Here is a 22,708-nt window from a genome sequence, read left to right as displayed (position 1 = left end):
GGTGAGTAGTGGTGAGTGTGGTGAGTAGTGGTGAGTGTGGTGAGTGTGGTGAGGAGTGGTGAGTGTGGTGAGGAGTGGTGAGTGTGGTAGTGAGTGTGGTGAGTGTAGTGGTGAGTGTGGTGAGTGTGGTGAGTGTGGTGGTGAGTGTGGTGAGTAGTGGTGAGTGTGGTGAGTGTAGTGGTGAGTAGTGGTGAGTGTGGTGAGTAGTGGTGAGTGTGGTGAGTGTGGTGAGGAGTGGTGAGTGTGGTGAGGAGTGGTGAGTGTGGTAGTGAGTGTGGTGAGTGTAGTGGTGAGTAGTGGTGAGTAGTGGTGAGTAGTGGTGAGTGTGGTGGTGAGTAGTGGTGAGTAGTGGTGAGTAGTGGTGAGTGTGGTGGTGAGTGTAGTGTATAGTGTAGTAGTGAGTGTGGTGAGTAGTGGTGAGTGTGGTGAGTGTAGTGGTGAGTAGTGGTGAGTGTGGTGAGTGTGGTGAGTGTGGTAGTGAGTGTGGTGAGTGTAGTGGTGAGTGTGGTGAGTGTGGTGAGTGTGGTGGTGAGTGTGGTGAGTAGTGGTGAGTGTGGTGAGTGTAGTGGTGAGTAGTGGTGAGTGTGGTGAGTAGTGGTGAGTGTGGTGAGTGTGGTGAGGAGTGGTGAGTGTGGTGAGGAGTGGTGAGTGTGGTAGTGAGTGTGGTGAGTGTAGTGGTGAGTAGTGGTGAGTAGTGGTGAGTAGTGGTGAGTGTGGTGGTGAGTAGTGGTGAGTAGTGGTGAGTAGTGGTGAGTGTGGTGGTGAGTGTAGTGTATAGTGTAGTAGTGAGTGTGGTGAGTAGTGGTGAGTGTGGTGAGTGTAGTGGTGAGTAGTGGTGAGTGTGGTGGTGAGTGTAGTGGTGAGGAGTGGTGAGTGTGGTGAGTGTGGTGGTGAGTGTAGTGGTGAGTGTGGTGGTGAGTGTAGTGGTGAGTGTAGTGGTGAGTGTGGTGGTGAGTAGTGGTGAGTGTGGTGGTGAGTGTGGTGAGTGTGGTGAGTGTGGTGGTGAGTGTGGTGGTGAGTGTGGTGAGGAGTGGTGAGTGTGGTGAGTGTCCTACCTCTCTCTGCGCTTGATCCATCATCGCTGAAAGGTACCGCAGCTGTTTCTGCAGCAGCTCAGTCTGCATCTCCGCTGCGCACCACAGATTTACCATAGTTACCACAGCGTTACCATGGTTACCACAGAGTTACCATAGTTACCATAGTTACCACAGAGTTACTCTGTAGTACCTTGGTTACTGCCGTGGCTACGTGTGGTGGTTACCGTGGCTACTGTCGTGGTTACGCGTGATGGTTACCGTGGTTACCGTGGTTACCGTGGTTACCCTGGTAACCCCCCTCCTCCAAGTGGCGTCTCCCCACCCCCCTCTCCAACTCCAGGAGTCGAATCTTCTCCTGCAGACTCCGCAGTGCCGACATCACCGCTACCACAACAACAACAACATCAACAACAACATCAACAACATCAACAACAACATCAACAACAACATCATCATCAACAACAACAACAACAACAACAACAACAACATCAACAACATCACCGCTACCACAACAACAACATCAACAACATCAACAACAACAACATCAACAACATCACCGCTACGACATGAACAACATCAACATCATCAACAACAACATCATCATAATCAACAACAACATCAACAACAACATCATCATCATAATCAACAACATCAACAACAACAACATCAACAACATCACCGCTACCACAACAACAACATCAACAACATCAACAACAACAACATCAACAACATCACCGCTACGACATGAACAACATCAACATCATCATCAACAACATCAACAACATCAACAACAACATCAACAACAACATCATCATCATAATCAACAACATCAACAACAACAACATCAACAACATCACCGCTACCACAACAACAACATCAACAACATCAACAACAACAACATCAACAACAACAACATCAACAACATCAACAACATCAACAACAACATCATCATCATCAACAACATCAACAACAACAACATCAACAACATCAACAACATCAACAACAACAACATCATCATCAACAACAACAACAACAACAACAACAACATCAACAACATCAACATCAACAACATCAACAACAACAACATCAACAACATCAACAACATCAACAACAACATCATCATCATCAACAACATCACCGCTACCACATCAACAACATCAACAACAACATCAACAACATCACCGCTACCACATCAACAACATCAACAACAACATCAACAACATCACCGCTACCACATCAACAACAACATCAACAACAACATCAACAACATCACCGCTACAACATGAACAACATCAACAACATCATCATAATCAACAACATCAACAACAACAACATCAACAACATCAACAACATCATCATAATCAACACCATCAACATCACCGCTACCACATCAACAACATCAACAACAACATCAACAACATCACCGCTACAACATGAACAACATCAACAACAACATCATCAACAACATCATCATCATCATCAACAACATCACCAACAACATCAACAACATCACCAACAACATCAACAACATCAACAACAACATCATAATCAACAACATCAACAACAACAACATCAACAACATCATCATAATCAACAACATCAACATCATCATCAACAACATCAACAACATCATCAACAACAACATCATAATCAACAACATCAACAACATCAACATCATCATCAACAACATCAACAACAACATCATAATCAACAACATCAACAACATCATCAACAACATCAACAACAACATCATAATCAACATCATCATCAACAACATCAACAACATCAACAACAACATCATAATCAACATCAACATCATCATCAACAACATCAACAACAACATCATAATCAACAACATCAACAACATCAACAACATCAACATCATCATCAACAACATCAACATCATCATCAACATCAACAACAACATCAACAACAACATCATAATCAACACCATCAACATCACCGCTACAACATCAACAACATCAACAACATCATCAACAACATCATCATAATCAACAACATCAACAACATCACCGCTACAACATGAACAACATCAACAACAACATCATCAACAACATCATCATCATCATCAACAACATCACCAACAACATCAACAACATCACCAACAACATCAACAACATCATCATAATCAACAACATCAACATCAACAACATCAACAACATCAACAACATCAACAACAACAACATCAACAACATCAACAACATCATCATAATCAACACCATCAACATCACCGCTACAACATCAACAACATCAACAACAACATCAACAACATCGCCGCTACAACATCAACAACATCAACATCAACAACATCATCATAATCAACACCATCAACATCACCGCTACGACATCAACATCATTATCAACAACATCATCATCATCATCAACAACATCACCACCATCAACATCACCACCATCAACAACATCACCATCAACAACATCGTCAACAACATCATCAACAACATCATCAACAACATCACCACCATCAACAACATCATCAACAACATCGTCAACAACATCATCAACAACATCATCACCATCAACATCACCATCAACATCACCATCAACAACATCATCACCATCAACATCACCATCAACAACATCGTCAACAACATCATCAACAACATCACCATCAACAACATCATCAACAACATCACCATCAACAAAATCGTCAACAACATCATCAACAACATCATCAACAACATCACCACCATCAACAACATCACCATCAACAACATCACCACCATCAACAACATCACCATCAACAACAACATCACCATCAACAACAACATCACCATCAACAACATCACCACCAACAACATCACCACCATCAACAACAACATCCCCTTCAACATCATCACCTCTACATCAACAACATCACCATCATCATCAACAACATCACCGTCAACAACACCACCATCATCAACATCACCACCATCAACAACATCGCTACAACAACATCATCATCATCAACAACATCACCATCATCATCACCATCATCAACATCACCGCTAAAACATCAACAACATCACCACCTTCAACAACATCACCACCATCAACAACATCACCGCTCCAACATCAACAAAATCAACACCATCACCATAACATCACCATCATCACCACCACCATCAACATCACCGCTACATCAACAACATCACCACCATCACCATAACAACATCACCATCATCACCACCATCAACATCACCGCTAAAACATCAACAACATCACCACCGTCAACATCATCACCTCTACATCACCACCGCCAACAACATCACCATCACCACCACCATCAACATCACTGCTCCAACATCAACAACATCACCACCATCATAATCACCATCATCACCATCATCAACACCATCAACATCACTGCTCCAACATCAACAACATCACCACCGTCAACATCATCACCTCTACATCAACAACATCACCACCATCATAATCAACAACACCACCATCATCAACATCACCACTAAAACATCAACAACATCAACACCATGAACACCATCAACATCACCGCTACGACATCAACAACACCACCATCATCAACACCATCAACATCACCACTAAAACATCAACAACATCAACACCATGAACACCATCAACATCACCGCTACGACATCAACAACACCACCATCATCAACACCATCAACATCACCACTAAAACATCAACAACATCAACACCATGAACACCATCAACATCACCGCTACGACATCAACAACACCACCATCATCAACACCATCAACATCACCACTAAAACATCAACAACATCAACACCATGAACACCATCAACATCACCGCTACGACATCAACAACACCACCATCATCAACACCATCAACATCACCACTAAAACATCAACAACACCACCATCATCAACACCATCAACATCACCGCTACGACATCAACAACACCACCATCATCAACACCATCAACATCACCACTAAAACATCAACAACATCAACACCATGAACACCATCAACATCACCGCTACGACATCAACAACACCACCATCATCAACACCATCAACATCACCACTAAAACATCAACAACATCAACACCATGAACACCATCAACATCACCGCTACGACATCAACAACACCACCATCATCAACACCATCAACATCACCACTAAAACATCAACAACACCACCATCATCAACACCATCAACATCACCGCTACGACATCAACAACACCACCATCATCAACACCATCAACATCACCACTAAAACATCAACAACATCAACACCATGAACACCATCAACATCACCGCTACGACATCAACAACACCACCATCATCAACACCATCAACATCACCACTAAAACATCAACAACATCAACACCATGAACACCATCAACATCACCGCTACGACATCAACAACACCACCATCATCAACACCATCAACATCACCACTAAAACATCAACAACATCAACACCATGAACACCATCAACATCACCGCTACGACATCAACAACACCACCATCATCAACACCATCAACATCACCACTAAAACATCAACAACACCACCATCATCAACACCATCAACATCACCGCTACGACATCAACAACACCACCATCATCAACACCATCAACATCACCACTAAAACATCAACAACATCAACACCATGAACACCATCAACATCACCGCTACGACATCAACAACACCACCATCATCAACACCATCAACATCACCACTAAAACATCAACAACATCAACACCATGAACACCATCAACATCACCGCTACGACATCAACAACACCACCATCATCAACACCATCAACATCACCACTAAAACATCAACAACATCAACACCATGAACACCATCAACATCACCGCTACGACATCAACAACACCACCATCATCAACACCATCAACATCACCACTAAAACATCAACAACATCAACACCATGAACACCATCAACATCACCGCTACGACATCAACAACACCACCATCATCAACACCATCAACATCACCACTAAAACATCAACAACATCAACACCATGAACACCATCAACATCACCGCTACGACATCAACAACACCACCATCATCAACACCATCAACATCACCACTAAAACATCAACAACATCAACACCATGAACACCATCAACATCACCGCTACGACATCAACAACACCACCATCATCAACACCATCAACATCACCACTAAAACATCAACAACACCACCATCATCAACACCATCAACATCACCGCTACGACATCAACAACACCACCATCATCAACACCATCAACATCACCACTAAAACATCAACAACATCAACACCATGAACACCATCAACATCACCGCTACGACATCAACAACACCACCATCATCAACACCATCAACATCACCACTAAAACATCAACAACACCACCATCATCAACACCATCAACATCACCGCTACGACATCAACAACACCACCATCATCAACACCATCAACATCACCGCTACGACATCAACAACACCACCATCATCAACACCATCAACATCACCACTAAAACATCAACAACACCACCATCATCAACACCATCAACATCACCGCTACGACATCAACAACACCACCATCATCAACACCATCAACATCACCACTAAAACATCAACAACATCAACACCATGAACACCATCAACATCACCGCTACGACATCAACAACACCACCATCATCAACACCATCAACATCACCACTAAAACATCAACAACATCAACACCATGAACACCATCAACATCACCGCTACGACATCAACAACACCACCATCATCAACACCATCAACATCACCACTAAAACATCAACAACATCAACACCATGAACACCATCAACATCACCGCTACGACATCAACAACACCACCATCATCAACACCATCAACATCACCACTAAAACATCAACACCATGAACACCATCAACATCACCGCTACGACATCAACAACACCACCATCATCAACACCATCAACATCACCACTAAAACATCAACAACATCAACACCATGAACACCATCAACATCACTGCTCCAACATCAACAACATCACCACCATCATAACAACACCACCATCATCAACACCATCAACATCACCGCTACATCAACAACATCACCACCATGAACACCATCAACATCACTGCTCCAACATCAACAACATCACCACCATCATAACAACACCACCATCATCAACACCATCAACATCACCGCTACATCAACAACATCACCACCATGAACACCATCAACATCACTGCTCCAACATCAACAACATCACCACCATCATAACAACACCACCATCATCAACACCATCAACATCACCGCTACATCAACAACATCACCACCATGAACACCATCAACATCACTGCTCCGACATCAACAACATCACCACCATCATAACAACACCACCATCATCAACGCCATCAACATCACCGCTACATCAACAACATCACCACCATGAACACCATCAACATCACTGCTCCGACATCAACAACATCACCACCATCATAACAACACCACCATCATCAACGCCATCAACATCACCGCTACATCAACAACATCACCACCATGAACACCATCAACATCACCGCTACGACATCAACACCTATAAGGTCTGAAGTGCTACGTGATAAGGTAGGGCACTGACAAGGGGTTGACAGTTATGATGCTGCTGATGATGCTGCTGACGACTATGCTCCTGCTGATGCTGCTGCTGCTGATGATGCTGCTGATGATGCTGCTGATGATGCTGCTGATGATGATGCTGCTGATGATGCTGCTGATGATGACGCTGCTGATGATGCTGCTGATGATGACGCTGCTGCTGCTGATGCTGCTGCTGCTGCTGCTGATGATGCTGCTGACGACTATGCTCCTGCTGATGATGACGCTGCTGCTGCTGCTGATGATGATGATGCTGCTGATGATGCTGCTGATGATGCTGCTGATGCTCCTGCTGATGATGACGCTGCTGATGACTATGCTCCTGCTGATGATGATGATGCTGCTGATGATGCTGCTGATGCTCCTGCTGATGACTATGCTCCTGCTGCTGCTGCTGCTGATGACTATGCTCCTGCTGATGATGACGCTGCTGATGACTATGCTCCTGCTGATGATGACGCTGCTGCTGCTGCTGCTGCTGATGATGCTGCTGATGATGATGCTGATGACTATGCTCCTGCTGATGATGCTACTGCTGATGACGATGATCCTGCTGATGATGATGCTGCTGATGACTATGCTCCTGCTGATGATGCTGATGACTATGCTCCTGCTGATGATGATGATGACGCTGCTGATGATGCTAATGCTGATGACGATACTGACTATGCTCCTGCTGATGAAGATGACTATGCTCCTGATGACGACGCTGATGATGATGCTCCTGATGATGATGATGCTGATGACGACGCTGATGATGATGCTCCTGATGATGAAGATGATGATGCTACTGCTGATGACGCTGCTGATGCTACTGCTGATGATGATGCTGATGACGCTACTGATGACGCTACTGATGCTACTGCTGATGACGCTGCTGATGATGGTCCTGCTGATGACGCTACTGCTGATGAAGATGATGATGCTACTGATGACGCTGCTGATGCTACTGCTGATGACGCTGCTGATGATGGTCCTGCTGATGACGCTGCTGCTGATGCTACTGCTGATGACGCTGCTGATGCTACTGCTGATGATGATGCTGATGACGCTACTGATGACGCTACTGATGCTACTGCTGATGACGCTGCTGATGATGGTCCTGCTGATGACGCTACTGCTGATGAAGATGATGATGCTACTGATGACGCTGCTGATGCTACTGCTGATGACGCTGCTGATGATGGTCCTGCTGATGACGCTGCTGCTGATGCTACTGCTGATGACGCTGCTGATGATGCTACTGCTGATGACGCTGCTGATGATGGTCCTGCTGATGACGCTGCTGATGATGCTACTGCTGATGACGCTGCTGATGATGCTACTGCTGATGACGCTGCTGATGATGGTCCTGCTGATGACGCTGCTGATGATGCTACTGCTGATGACGCTGCTGATGATGCTACTGCTGATGATGCTGCTGATGATGCTACTGCTGATGACGCTGCTGCTGATGCTACTGCTGATGACGCTGCTGCTGATGCTACTGCTGATGACGCTGCTGCTGATGCTACTGCTGATGACGCTGCTGATGATGCTACTGCTGATGACGCTGCTGATGATGGTCCTGCTGATGATGCTACTGCTGATGACGCTGCTGATGATGCTACTGCTGATGACGCTGCTGATGATGCTACTGCTGATGACGCTGCTGCTGATGCTACTGCTGATGACGCTGCTGCTGATGACGCTGCTGCTGATGCTACTGCTGATGACGCTGCTGATGATGCTACTGCTGATGACGCTGCTGATGATGCTACTGCTGATGACGCTGCTGATGATGCTACTGCTGATGACGCTGCTGATGATGCTACTGCTGATGACGCTGCTGATGATGGTCCTGCTGATGACGCTGCTGATGATGCTACTGCTGATGACGCTGCTGATGATGCTACTGCTGATGACGCTGCTGATGATGGTCCTGCTGATGACGCTGCTGATGATGCTACTGCTGATGACGCTGCTGATGATGGTCCTGCTGATGACGCTGCTGATGATGCTACTGCTGATGACGCTGCTGATGATGCTACTGCTGATGACGCTGCTGCTGATGCTACTGCTGATGACGCTGCTGCTGATGCTACTGCTGATGACGCTGCTGATGATGCTACTGCTGATGACGCTGCTGATGATGGTCCTGCTGATGATGCTGCTGATGATGCTACTGCTGATGAAGATGATGATGCTGCTGATGACGCTGCTGATGATGACGCTGCTGATGATGACGCTGCTGATGATGACGCTGCTGATGACGCTGCTGCTGATGACGCTGCTGATGACGCTGCTGATGATGCTGCTGCTGATGCTGATGATGACGCTGCTGATGACGCTGCTGATGATGCTACTGCTGATGCTGATGATGACGCTGCTGATGATGCTGCTGCTGATGCTGATGATGACGCTGCTGATGACGCTGCTGCTGATGACGCTGATGATGACGCTGCTGATGATGCTGCTGCTGATGCTGATGATGACGCTGCTGCTGATGACGCTGCTGATGATGCTGCTGCTGATGCTGCTGATGACGCTACTGCTGATGCTACTGCTGCTGCTGATGACGCTGCTGATGATGCTACTGATGACGCTGCTGATGATGCTACTGCTGATGAAGATGATGATGCTACTGATGACGCTGCTGATGCTACTGATGATGACGCTGCTGATGACGCTGCTGATGCTACTGCTGCTGCTGATGACGCTGCTGATGACGCTGCTGATGACGTCATCACCTCGGCTGTTGCTCTCGGGCAGCGAGACTCTGTCGGGAGCGGTTGCCACGGAGACGAAGGGTCGCCGGGGGTAACGAGGAGAACGGCGTCTCCATGGCGACCTGGGGAACCACAGGGGTCACGCGGGGTCAAGCGGGGGTCACGCAGGGTCAAGCGGGGTCACGCGGGCACCCACAGAGACACACACTCATAAAGACCCATAGAGACTCACAGAGACCCACAGAGACCCATAGAGACCCACAGAGACCCATAGACCCCCACAGAGACCCATAGACACCCACAGAGACCCATACTCCCAGAGACCCATAGATAACCACATAGACCCATACAGACCCACAGAGACCCATAGATAACCACATAGACCCATACAGACCCACAGAGACCTATAGATAACCGCATAGACCCACAGAGACCCATAGACACCCATACAGACCCACAGAGACCCATAGATAACCGCATAGACCCACAGAGACCCATAGACACCCACAGAGACCCATAAACACCCACAGAGACCCACAGAGACCCATAGACACCCACAGAGACCCATAGACACCCACAGAGACCCATAGACACCCACAGAGACCCATAGACACCCACAGAGACCCATACAGACCCACAGAGACCCATAGATAACCACATAGACCCACAGAGACCCATAGACACCCACAGAGACCCATAGACACCCACAGAGACCCATAGACACCCACAGAGACCCATAGACACCCACAGAGACCCATACAGACCCACAGAGACCCATAGATAACCACATAGACCCACAGAGACCCATAGACACCCACAGAGACCCATAGACACCCACAGAGACCCATACAAACCCACAGACACCCATAGATAACCACATAGACCCACAGAGACCCATAGACACCCACAGAGACCCATAGACACCCACAGAGACCCAGAGAGACCCATAGATAACCACATAGACCCATAGACACCCACAGAGACCCATACTCACAGACACCCACAGAGACCCATAGACACCCACAGAGACCGATAGACACCCACAGAGACCCATACAGACCCACAGAGACCCATAGATAACCACATAGACCCACAGAGACCCATAGACACCCACAGAGACCCACAGAGACCCATAGATAACCACATAGACCCATAGACACCCACAGAGACCCATAGACACCCACAGACACCCACAGAGACCCATACTCACAGACACCCACAGAGACCCATAGACACCCATAGACACCCACAGAGACCCATAGACACCCACAGAGACCCATAGACACCCACAGACACCCACAGAGACCCATAGACACCCACAGAGACCGATAGACACCCACAGAGCCCCACACTACAACTAAACTAAGTTTGTGTCACCAGGTGTAAGACCCACTCAGTTGCTGTGTAGATATTGTATCAGACAAAGCGAGCTGGACAATCATGAGATACATAGACTCGTAGAGACTCACAGAGACCCATACTCATAGAGACCCACAGAGACCCATACTCATAGAGACCCACAGAGACCCATACTCATAGAGACCCACAGAGACCCACACTCATAGAGACCCACAGAGACCCATACTCATAGAGACCCACAGAGACCCATACTCATAGAGACCCACAGAGACCCATACTCATAGAGACCCACAGAGACCCACAGAGACACATACTCATAGAGACCCACAGAGACCCACAGAGACACATACTCATAGAGACCCACAGAGACCCATACTCATAGAGACCCACAGAGACCCACAGAGACACATACTCATAGAGACCCACAGAGACCCATACTCATAGAGACCCTTACAGACCCACAGAGACCCATACTCATAGAGACCCACAGAGATCCATACTCATAGAGACCCACAGAGACCCACAGAGACACATACTCATAGAGACCCACAGAGACCCATACTCATAGAGACCCTTACAGACCCACAGAGACCCATACTCAGAGACCCACAGAGACCCACACTCATAGAGACTCACAGAGACCCACACTCAGAGACCCACAGAGACCCATACTCATAGAGACCCACAGAGACCCATACTCATAGAGACCCACAGAGACCCATACTCATAGAGACCCACAGAGACCCATACTCAGAGACCCACAGAGACCCATACTCATAGAGACCCACAGAGACCCATACTCATAAAGAGACCCACAGAGACCCATACTCATAGAGACCCACAGAGACCCACAGAGACACATACTCATAGAGACCCACAGAGACCCATACTCAGAGACCCACAGAGACCCATACTCATAGAGACCCACAGAGACCCACAGAGACACATACTCATAGAGACCCACAGAGACCCATACTCATAGAGAACCTTACAGACCCACAGAGACCAATACTCATAGAGACTCACAGAGATCCATACTCATAGAGACCCACAGAGACCCACAGAGACACATACTCATAGAGACCTACAGAGACCCATACTCATAGAGACCCTTACAGACCCACAGAGACCCATACTCATAGAGACCCACAGAGACCCATACTCGGATGCATAGAGACCCATAATCAGAGACCCATATAGACCCACAGAGACCCACAGAGACCCATACTCATAGAGACCCATACTCATAGACACCCACAGAGACCCATACAAACCCACAGAGACCCATACTCAGAGACTCATACAGACCCACAGAGACGCATACTCATAGAGACCCGCAGAGACCCATACATTGATATCATCACTGGGATCGAACCCACGACCTCCTGTGTATACCAGGCAAGGAAGATAACATCGCCACTGTAGCGACAACGGAGACACACGGGGAGTGAGTGGGTGAGTGAGTGAGTCGGTGTGGGTGAGTGAATGGGTGAGTCGGTGAGTGTATGAGTGAGTGAATGATTGAGTGGGTGAGTGAGTCGGTGAGTAAGTGAATGAGTGTGTGAGTGGATCAGTGAGTCGGTGAGTGTATGAGTGAGTGGGTGAGTGAATGATTGAGTGGGTGAGTGAATGGATGAGTGAGTCGGTGTGGGTGAGTGAATGTGTGAGTCGGTGAGTCGGTGAGTGTATGAGTGGGTGAGTGAATGATTGAGTGGGTGAGTGAATGGATGAGCGAGTCGGTGAGTAAGTGAATGAGTGTGTGAGTGGATCAGTGAGTCGGTGAGTGAGTGAGTCGGTGGGTGGGTCGGTGAGTGTGAGTTGGTGGGTGAGTGGATGAGTGTGAGTGAATGGTGAGTCGGTGTGGGTGAGTGAATGGGTGAGTGTATGAGTGAGTGGGTGAGTGAATGATTGAGTGGGTGAGTGAATGGATGAGTGAGTCGGTGAGTGCATGTGTGAGTGAGCGAGTCGGTGTGGGTGAGTGAATGGGTGAGTCGGTGAGTGTATGAGTGAGTGGGTGAGTGTGTGAGTGGATCAGTGAGTTGGTGAGTGAGTGTGTCAGTTGGTGAGTGTGTGAGTGAGTCGGTGAGTGTATGAGTGAGTGGATCAGTGAGTTGGTGAGTGAGTTGGTGAGTGTGTGAGTGGGTGAGTGAGTGTGTGAGTTGGTGAGTGTGTGAGTTAGTGTATGGGTGAGTTAGTGCATGAGTGTGTGAGTTGGTGAGTGTGTGAGTTGGTGTGTGAGTGGGTGAGTTAGTGTTTGACTTGGTGAGTGTGTGAGTTGGTGAGTAGGTGAGTGAGTGAGCCTGTCTCACTCCGCAGTGAAAGTCACCCAATAGTAGCAATTGAGCATCATACATACTACCACCACCACCACCACCACTGCTATTACATCAACTTCTGTGTACTCACAATGCAAATCTACCTCCGATAGCTACTTCCGCGAACCATGAGAGCCTGAGGCCTAGTAAACTCGCCGAGCCCCCCATCCTCGCCTGGATTCCCGGCCGGGGATCCAGCCACCTCGGGCGGCGGGCGCGCTGCCTGACCTGGGACTACGGGAACATTTCAACCAAACATTTTGTCTCGTGAACTTTGGAGTTATGCGCTCGTTTGCAGCTCCTCCTCGTGAGCGACATCGTCCCTTGTTGATTGTCCGAAGCGATGATGAATTAAAAGTCAATGCGCAGCTCAGGCCTAGTTACCCCCCCCCCCCGTATCCGAGATCCCCGACGTCGCCTGGATTCCCCGCCGGGATCGAGGCACCTTGAGCGGCGGGGCGCGGCGGCACTGGGGGGGGGGGGGGTCTCGGGAATATTTTAACCAACAATTTAGTTGTTGCAATTATTTAGTTGCTCAATCAAAGTCCTCATAACCCTAAAAAAACATCTATTATGGATAATAGTCGCGAAAGCCTACGTCCTCATAGATATCTGGTAATTGTTGATCATTATCACCAATTTGTACTGCAAAACACATTAACACCTCTTCTTGGTTATTTCGGTAAAGTCACGTAGAATGGAAATAATAAAATATTAAAACATAATAAAATAATTCTCACGACGTTTCGGCCACAACGCAAGCAGCCGTCCTCAGGTGGAGAACAGGTCTGTCGAGAAGACAGAGTCATTCAGTCATTCAGACGCGTTGTGGCCGAAACGTCGTGAGAATTATTTTATGATGTTTTATTTTTATTATTTTATTATTTCCCTTCTACGTGACTTTACCGAAAGAACCAAGAAGATGAATCCCTGCAGTCACCAAAGCTTTACATCGAAACATTAACACCTGTTCCGCTCCAGAACGGCTATCAAATAATACAAACAAACAAAAACAGCCTAACGCCTTATTTGCACGCTTCCTTTTCGATTTAAAGCTTTCGTGACTGCAGGGATTCATCTTCTTGGTTCTTTCGGTAAAGTCACGTAGAAGGGAAATAAATAATAAAAATAAAACATAATAAAATGAAATAATTCTTACGACGTTTCGGCTACAACGCAAGCAGCCGTCTTCACCTGAAGAAGTAATAAAATAATAAAAATAAAACATAATAAAATGAAGTAATTCTCACGACGTTTCGGCTACAACGCAAGCAGCCGTCTTCACCTGAAGAAGTAATAAAATAATAAAAATAAAACATAATAAAATGAAGTAATTCTCACGACGTTTCGGCTACAACGCAAGCAGCCGTCTTCACCTGAAGAAGTAATAAAATAATAAAAATAAAACAAAATAAAATGAAATAATTCTCACGACGTTTCGGCTACAACGCAAGCAGCCGTCTTCACCTGAAGAAGTAATAAAATAATAAAAATAAAACATAATAAAATGAAATAATTCACGACGGTGAAGACGGCTGCTTGCGTTGTAGCCGAAACGTCGTGAGAATTATTTCATTTTATTATGTTTTATTTTTTATTATTTTATTACTTCCCTTCTACGTGACTTTACCGAAAGAACCAAGAAGATGCACGCTTCCTGTTGTAAATAAACAACGCACGAGAACCTAAGATCGTGTTTTAAATCATCTTTTTTTTTAAATAAATCGACTTTAGAAAGTTCCTCAGCGTGAGACGCGGTCGATCGAGGCCTAGTCCCACAACGGCCGCGAGGCGCCGAAATCAACGACCTCGCCTGGATTCCCCGCCGGAATCGAGGCACCACAGGCGGCGACAGTGCGGACTCAGCGCCCTCTCGGGGTATTTAAACTTTTTTTTTTAATTGATGTTGTTATATTAAAACGATGTCATTGTTGTAGACGAATGAGTTACTCACTTGTTTGGGGCTCCTCGTGAGCGACATGGTCGTTTAAATTCTCCTCATTTATCTCTTAAATGTTGAAATAAAGTACAGCTGGCGGTTGGCGGGCATTTTGCCGTTTGAAACCGCGTTGCTATTGGAGACGCGTGACGTCATCGCGCACGCCGACGACACAGGGAATCCATTCTGGTGACGTCATCACGCACGCCGAAGCATCGGGGGATCGTTTGGTGACGTCGTCACGCACGCCGACGCCTCGGGAAATCCAGTCTGGTGACGTCATCACGCACGCCGAAGCCTCAGGGGATCGTTTGGTGACGCCATCACGCACGCCGACGCCTCAGGGAATCCATTCTGGTGACGTCATCACGCACGCCGAAGCCTCAGGGGATCGTTTGGTGACGCCATCACGCACGCCGACGCCTCGGGGAATCCATTCTGGTGACGTCATCACGCACGCCGAAGCCTCAGGGGATCGTTTGGTGACGCCATCACGCACGCCGACGCCTCAGGGAATCCATTCTGGTGACGTCATCACGCACGCCGACGCCTCAGGGAATCCATTCTGGTGACGTCATCACGCACGCCGAAGCCTCAGGGGATCGTTTGGTGACGTCATCACGCACGCCGACGCCTCAGGGAATCCAGTCTGGTGACGTCATCACACACGCTGACGTCCCCACATGAGGAGCCAGTCGGGTGACGCCATCACGCACGCCGACGTCCCCACAGGTGAGTGATGACGTCATCGCGCACGCCGACGTCACCACAGGGGAGTGATGACGTCATCAGGGCTATACCTAATACATGAACTTGACCCACCGAATCAGCGATGGGGTCAAGCCAGAGTTCGCACACGGGTTTTGATTCCTTACCCGTACCCGGCCGCATCAGGGTCGCAAACGGGTACCCATACCCGGCCGTACCCGTACCCTACCCGTACCCGGCCGTACCCTACCCGTACCCGGCCGGGTATCCGGCCGGGTACGGGTAGGGTACGGGTATCGGGTACCCGGCCGGGTACAGGTAGGGTACGGGTATCGGGTACCCGATTGTGACCTCTGGGATGAAGCAACGTTGCAGGCGCGGGTGGGTTGATTTTAGGAACTTGAATTGTGAGAAGAGACAAGACGTTGGGAAATGAGTGACAATCGGTGACTCACCAGACCAGTGACTCACAGCCTACCCGTACCCGGCCGCACCAGTGTCGCAAACGGGTACCCATACCCGGCCGTACCCGTACCCTACCCGTACCCGGCCGGGTATCGGGTAGGGTACGGGTTTCGGGTACCCGATTGCGACCTCTGGGATGAAGCCACGTTGCAGCAGGCGCGGGTGGGTTGATTCTAGCAACTTGAATTGTGAGAAGAGACAAGACGTTGGGAAATGAGTGACAATCGGTGACTCACCCAGTGACTCACGTCCTACCCGTACCCGGCCGCACCCGTGAGTCAGTGGTGAGTCACCGTGTGTCACTCATTTCCCAACGTCTTGTCTCTTCTCACAATTCAAGTTGCTAGAATCAACCCACCCGCGCCTGCAACGTGGCTTCATCCCAGAGGTCGCAATCGGGTACCCGATACCCGTACCCTACCCGGCTGGGTACGGGTAGGGTACGGGTAGGGTACGGGTACCCGTTTGCGACCCTGGTGCGGCCGGGTACGGGTAAGGAATCAAAACCCGTTTGCGACCTCTGGTTTGGAGGCTGTACCTTCCTAGGCTAGCAGCCAGAGTCGTGTAGAGGGCCCACCAGATACGGAGGATGTACCTCCGTTAGGCTACGGGTTCTTTCGGTAAAGTCACGTAGAAGGGAAATAATAAAATAATAAAAACAAAATAAAATAATCTCACGACGTTTCGGCCACAACGCAAGCAGCCGTCCTCAGGTGGAGAACAGGTCTGTCGGGGAGACAGCGTCATTCACATCATCAACATCATCATCAACATCTACATCATCATCATCTACATCATCAACATCATAATATTTTTTTTTCGATGTAAAGCTTTCGTGACTGCAGGGATTCATCTTCTTGGTTCTTTCGATAAAGTCACGTAGAAGGGAAATAATAAAATAAAAAATAATAAAACAAAATAATCTCACGACGTTTCGGCCACAACGCAAGCAGCCGTCCTCAGGTGGAGAACAGGTCTGTCGGAAAGACATTCAGACGCTATTCAGACGCTGTCTTTCCGACAGACGCCGTTCTTCACCTGAGGACGGCTGCTTGCGTTGTGGCCGAAACGTCGTGAGAATTGTATTTTATTGTTTTATTTTTATTATTTGATTATTTTCATTCTACGTGACTTTACCGAAAGAACCAAGAAGATGAATCCCTGCTGCAGTCACGAAAGCTTTACATCGAAAAAAGATGATGTTGATGATGTAGATGATGATGATGATGATGTAGATGTTAATGATGATGTAGATGATGATGTTGATGATGATGTTGATGATGTAGATGTTGATGTTAATGATGATGTTGATGATGATGTTGATGTAGATGTTGATGATGATGTTGATGATGTGAATGACGCTGTCTTTCCGACAGACCTGTTCTTCACCTGAGGACGGCTGCTTGCGTTGTGGCCGAAACGTCGTGAGAATTGTATTTTATTATGTTTTATTTTTATTATTTGATTATTTTCATTCTACGTGACTTTACCGAAAGAACCAAGAAGATGAATCCCTGCTGCAGTCACGAAAGCTTTACATCGAAAAAAAAAAGATGATGTTGATGTTAATGATGATGTTGATGATGTTGATGATGTGAATGACGCTGTCTTTCCGACAGACGCTGTTCTTCACCTGAGGACGGCTGCTTGCGTTGTGGCCGAAACGTCGTGAGAATTGTATTTAATGTTTAATTTTTATTATTTTATTATTTCCCTTCTACGTGACGACTTTACCGAAAGAACCAAGAAGATGAATCCCTGCTGCAGTCACGAAAGCTTTACATCGAAAAAAAAAAGATGATGTTGATGTTAATGATGATGTTGATGATGTTGTTGATGATGTGAATGACGCTGTCTTTCCGACAGACGCTGTTCTTCACCTGAGAACGGCTGCTTGCGTTGTGGCCGAAACGTCGTGAGAATTGTATTTAATGTTTAATTTTTATTATTTTAATACTTCCCTTCTACGTGACGACTTTACCGAAAGAACCAAGAAGATGAATCCCTGCAGTCACGAAAGCTTTACATCGAAAAAAGATGATGTTGATGATGTAGATGATGATGTTGATGTTAATGATGATGATGTTGATGATGTGAATGACGCTGTCTTTCCGACAGACGCTGTTCTTCACCTGAGGACGGCTGCTTGCGTTGTGGCCGAAACGTCGTGAGAATTGTATTTAATGTTTAATTTTTATCATTTTATTATTTCCCTTCTACGTGACGACTTTACCGAAAGAACCAAGAAGATGAATCCCTGCTGCAGTCACGAAAGATGCTTTACATCGAAATCCCTTCGTGTGTGTGCGGACTGTGTCGGAAGAAAGACAATGAACCAGTTTGTGTGACTTAAAAGGAGTTTTTTCATCTGTTATTTACAACATTACCATCACGAGTATCACCATCATCATTATCATAATTACAACCATCACTACCATCATCATCATAATTGCTAACATTATAATCACCATCATCATCATTACTAGGATCATCATCACCGTCATCACTAGCATCATCATCTCTAGCATCATCACCATCATCACCACCATCAGCATCATCATCATCACCATCATCACCATCATCATCATCACCACCATCATCATCACCATCATCACCACCATCAGCATCATCACCATCATCACCATCATCACCACCATCAGCATCATCATCATCACCACCATCACCATCATCATCATTACCATCATCACCATCATCATCATTACCATCATCACCATCATCACCACCATCAGCATCATCATCATCACCACCATCACCATCATCATCATCACCATCACCACCATCATCATCATTACCATCATCACCATCATCACCACCATCAGCATCATCATCATCACCATCATCACCATCATCATCATCACCACCATCATCACCATCATCACCACCATCAGCATCATCACCATCATCACCATCATCACCACCATCAGCATCATCATCATCACCACCATCACCATCATTACCATCATCACCATCATCATCATTACCATCATCACCATCATCACCACCATCAGCATCATCATCATCACCACCATCAGCATCATCATCATCACCATCATCACCATCATCATCATTACCATCATCACCATCAGCATCACCACCATCATCACCATCATCACCATCATCACCATCACCACCATCACCACCATCATCACCATCATCACCATCATCACCACCATCAGCATCATCACCATCATCATCACCATCAGCATCATCATCATCACCACCATCATCACCATCATCACCACCATCAGCATCATCATCATCACCACCATCATCACCATCACCACCATCAGCATCATCATCATAATCACCATCATCACCACCATCAGCATCATCACCACCATCATCACCATCATCACCATCATCACCATCACCACCATCAGCACCATCAGCATCATCATCATCACCACCATCACCACCATCACCCGGCCGAGTACGGGTAGCCGGGTATCGGGTAGGGTACGGGTATTGGGTAGGGTACGGGTATCGGGTAGGGTACGGGTATTGGGTAGGGTACGGGTATCGGGTATCGGGTAGGGTACGGGTATTGGGTAGGGTACGGGTATCGGGTATCGGGTAGGGTACGGGTATTGGGTAGGGTACGGGTATCGGGTAGGGTACGGGTATTGGGTAGGGTACGGGTATCGGGTAGGGTACGGGTATCGGGTAGGGTACGGGTATTGGGTAGGGTACGGGTATCGGGTATCGGGTAGGGTACGTGTATCTGGTAGGGTACGGGTATCGGGTAGGGTACGGGTATTGGGTAGGGTACGGGTATCGGGTAGGGTACGGGTATCGGGTAGGGTACGGGTATTGGGTAGGGTACGGGTATCGGGTATCGGGTAGGGTACGGGTATTGGGTCGGGTAAGGTACGGGTATTGGGTCGGGTAAGGTACGGGTATTGGGTAGGGTACGTGTATCTGGTAGGGTACGTGTATCTGGTAGGGTACGGGTATCGGGTAGGGTACGGGTATCGGGTAGGGTACGGGTATCGGGTAGGGTACGGGTATCGGGTAGGGTACGGGTATCGGGTAGGGTACGGGTATCGGGTAGGGCACGGGCATCGTGTAGGGTACGGGTATCGGGTAGGGTACGGTACGGGTGTAGGGTACGGGTATCGGGTAGGGTACGGGTATCGGGTAGGGTACGGGTATCGGGTAGGGTACGGGCATCGGGTAGGGTACGGGTATCGGGTAGGGCACGGGTATCGGGTAGGGCACGGGTATCGGGTAGGGTACGGGTATCGGGTAGGGTGCGGGTATCGGGTAGGGTACGGGTATCGGGTAGGGTACGGGTATCGGGTAGGGTACGGGTATCGGGTAGGGTGCGGGTATCGGGTAGGGTACGGGTATCGGGTAGGGTACGGGTATCGGGTAGGGTACGGGTATCGGGTAGGGTACGGGTATCGGGTAGGGTACGGGTATCGGGTAGGGCACGGGTATCGGGTAGGGTGCGGTATCGGGTATCGGGTAGGGTACGGGTATCGGGTAGGGTACGGGTATCGGGTAGGGTACGGGTATCGGGTACCCGGTTGCGACCTCTGTCCAGCGTCCGCTACTGACTACAGCCCAGCACACGCACCGAACTGAGGAGGTCAAAGAGGTCACCACGCGAGGGACGATTCTTCCCAGCATCCCCTGCTGCTGCTGCTGCTGCTGCGTTCGCCTCGGCAACCACGACGCGCCCATAGCAACCGCCGCTTCCTGTGGGCGACAGGAAGTGGCGTCTTCCATCGGTCGGCCCCTCCCCCAGCCCTCCCCCCAGGGGCCAGGGGGAGGGGCCAGGGGGAGGGTTGCTGCTCTCCGATTGGTCGGCTGCGTCGGCGCGCGGGGCAGAGTGCGGATACGGGGGAGGTCGCGGATACAGAGGAGATGGCGGATACGGGGAAGATTGCAGATACGGGGGAGGTCGCGGATTCGGGGGAGGTGGCGGATACGGGGACGGCTCGTGGCGGCGATGGTCCCAGGCGGGTTGCGGATACGGGGGCAGCAGCTGGGAAGATGTCGCTGAGGATGTCAGGAGCTGGGAGACGGGGCTCCAGTCGTCCTCGTCGTCGTCGTCGTCGTCGCGAGGTTTCGTCGGACTCAGCTCCAACGTTACGTCGCGCGTGGGGCGGGTGGTGGTGGTGGTGGTGGTTGTGGTGGTTGTGGTTGTGGAGTCTCCCAGGAGCAGAGAGGCCTGTGGGTAACAACAACATGGTCATCATCAGGGTCGTTATTGGCAGCAGCAGTAGCATCATCATCATGATGGTGATGATGGTGATGATGATGGTGATGGCGGTGATGATGCTGATGATGGTGGTGGTGGGGGAGGTGGTGGTGGTGGTGGTGGAGGTGGTGGTGGTGGAGTCTCCCAGGAGCAGAGAGGCCTATGGGTAACAACAACATGGTCATCATCAGGGTCGTTATTGGCAGCAGCAGTAGCATCATCATCATGATGGTGGTGATGGTGATGATGATGGTGATGGCGGTGATGGCGGTGCTGGTGGTGATGATGATGATGGTGGTGGT

At 48.1% G+C, this 22,708-nt stretch overlaps 2 protein-coding genes and 1 long non-coding RNA gene across 4 annotated transcripts in view; all 3 read right to left on the bottom strand.

Moving 5' to 3' along the window:
• Nucleotides 1-804: 804 nt before the first annotated feature.
• LOC144738944 (uncharacterized) lies at nucleotides 805-16,154 on the bottom strand. The gene is made up of 4 exons (XR_013589328.1): nucleotides 16,022-16,154; nucleotides 10,415-10,515; nucleotides 1,296-1,421; nucleotides 805-1,129 (listed from the first exon to the last, which is right to left on the bottom strand). It is a non-coding gene; the product is annotated as an uncharacterized LOC144738944 (long non-coding RNA).
• LOC144738946 (uncharacterized) lies at nucleotides 7,807-10,012 on the bottom strand (the record flags this gene model as incomplete). The annotated part of the gene is made up of 2 exons (XM_078621942.1): nucleotides 7,807-9,031; nucleotides 9,755-10,012. Coding segments are annotated over 2 exons (915 nt in total), but the record flags the coding sequence as incomplete, so codon positions are not given.
• A 4,949-nt stretch (nucleotides 16,155-21,103) lies between the features above and the next one.
• Nucleotides 21,104-22,708, bottom strand: part of LOC144738945 (uncharacterized) — a 7,252-nt gene continuing 5,647 nt past the window's right edge. The window contains exon 2 of one of the 2 annotated variants that reach the window (XR_013589329.1): nucleotides 21,104-22,566. Coding sequence is in view for 1 of the 2 variants with exons in the window: in XM_078621940.1 (XP_078478066.1) it covers nucleotides 21,753-22,376 (624 nt within the window). In the remaining variant the exon portion in view is untranslated. The remainder of the gene's footprint in view (nucleotides 22,567-22,708) is intronic. The other variant, XM_078621940.1, reaches the window with a different exon arrangement.

This window comes from Lampetra planeri, unplaced genomic scaffold, assembly GCF_965212315.1.
Source record: "Lampetra planeri unplaced genomic scaffold, kcLamPlan1.2.h2 scaffold_1238, whole genome shotgun sequence".
Taxonomy (NCBI): domain Eukaryota; kingdom Metazoa; phylum Chordata; class Hyperoartia; order Petromyzontiformes; family Petromyzontidae; genus Lampetra; species Lampetra planeri.
This window is presented reverse-complemented; position numbering and strand designations above follow the sequence as displayed.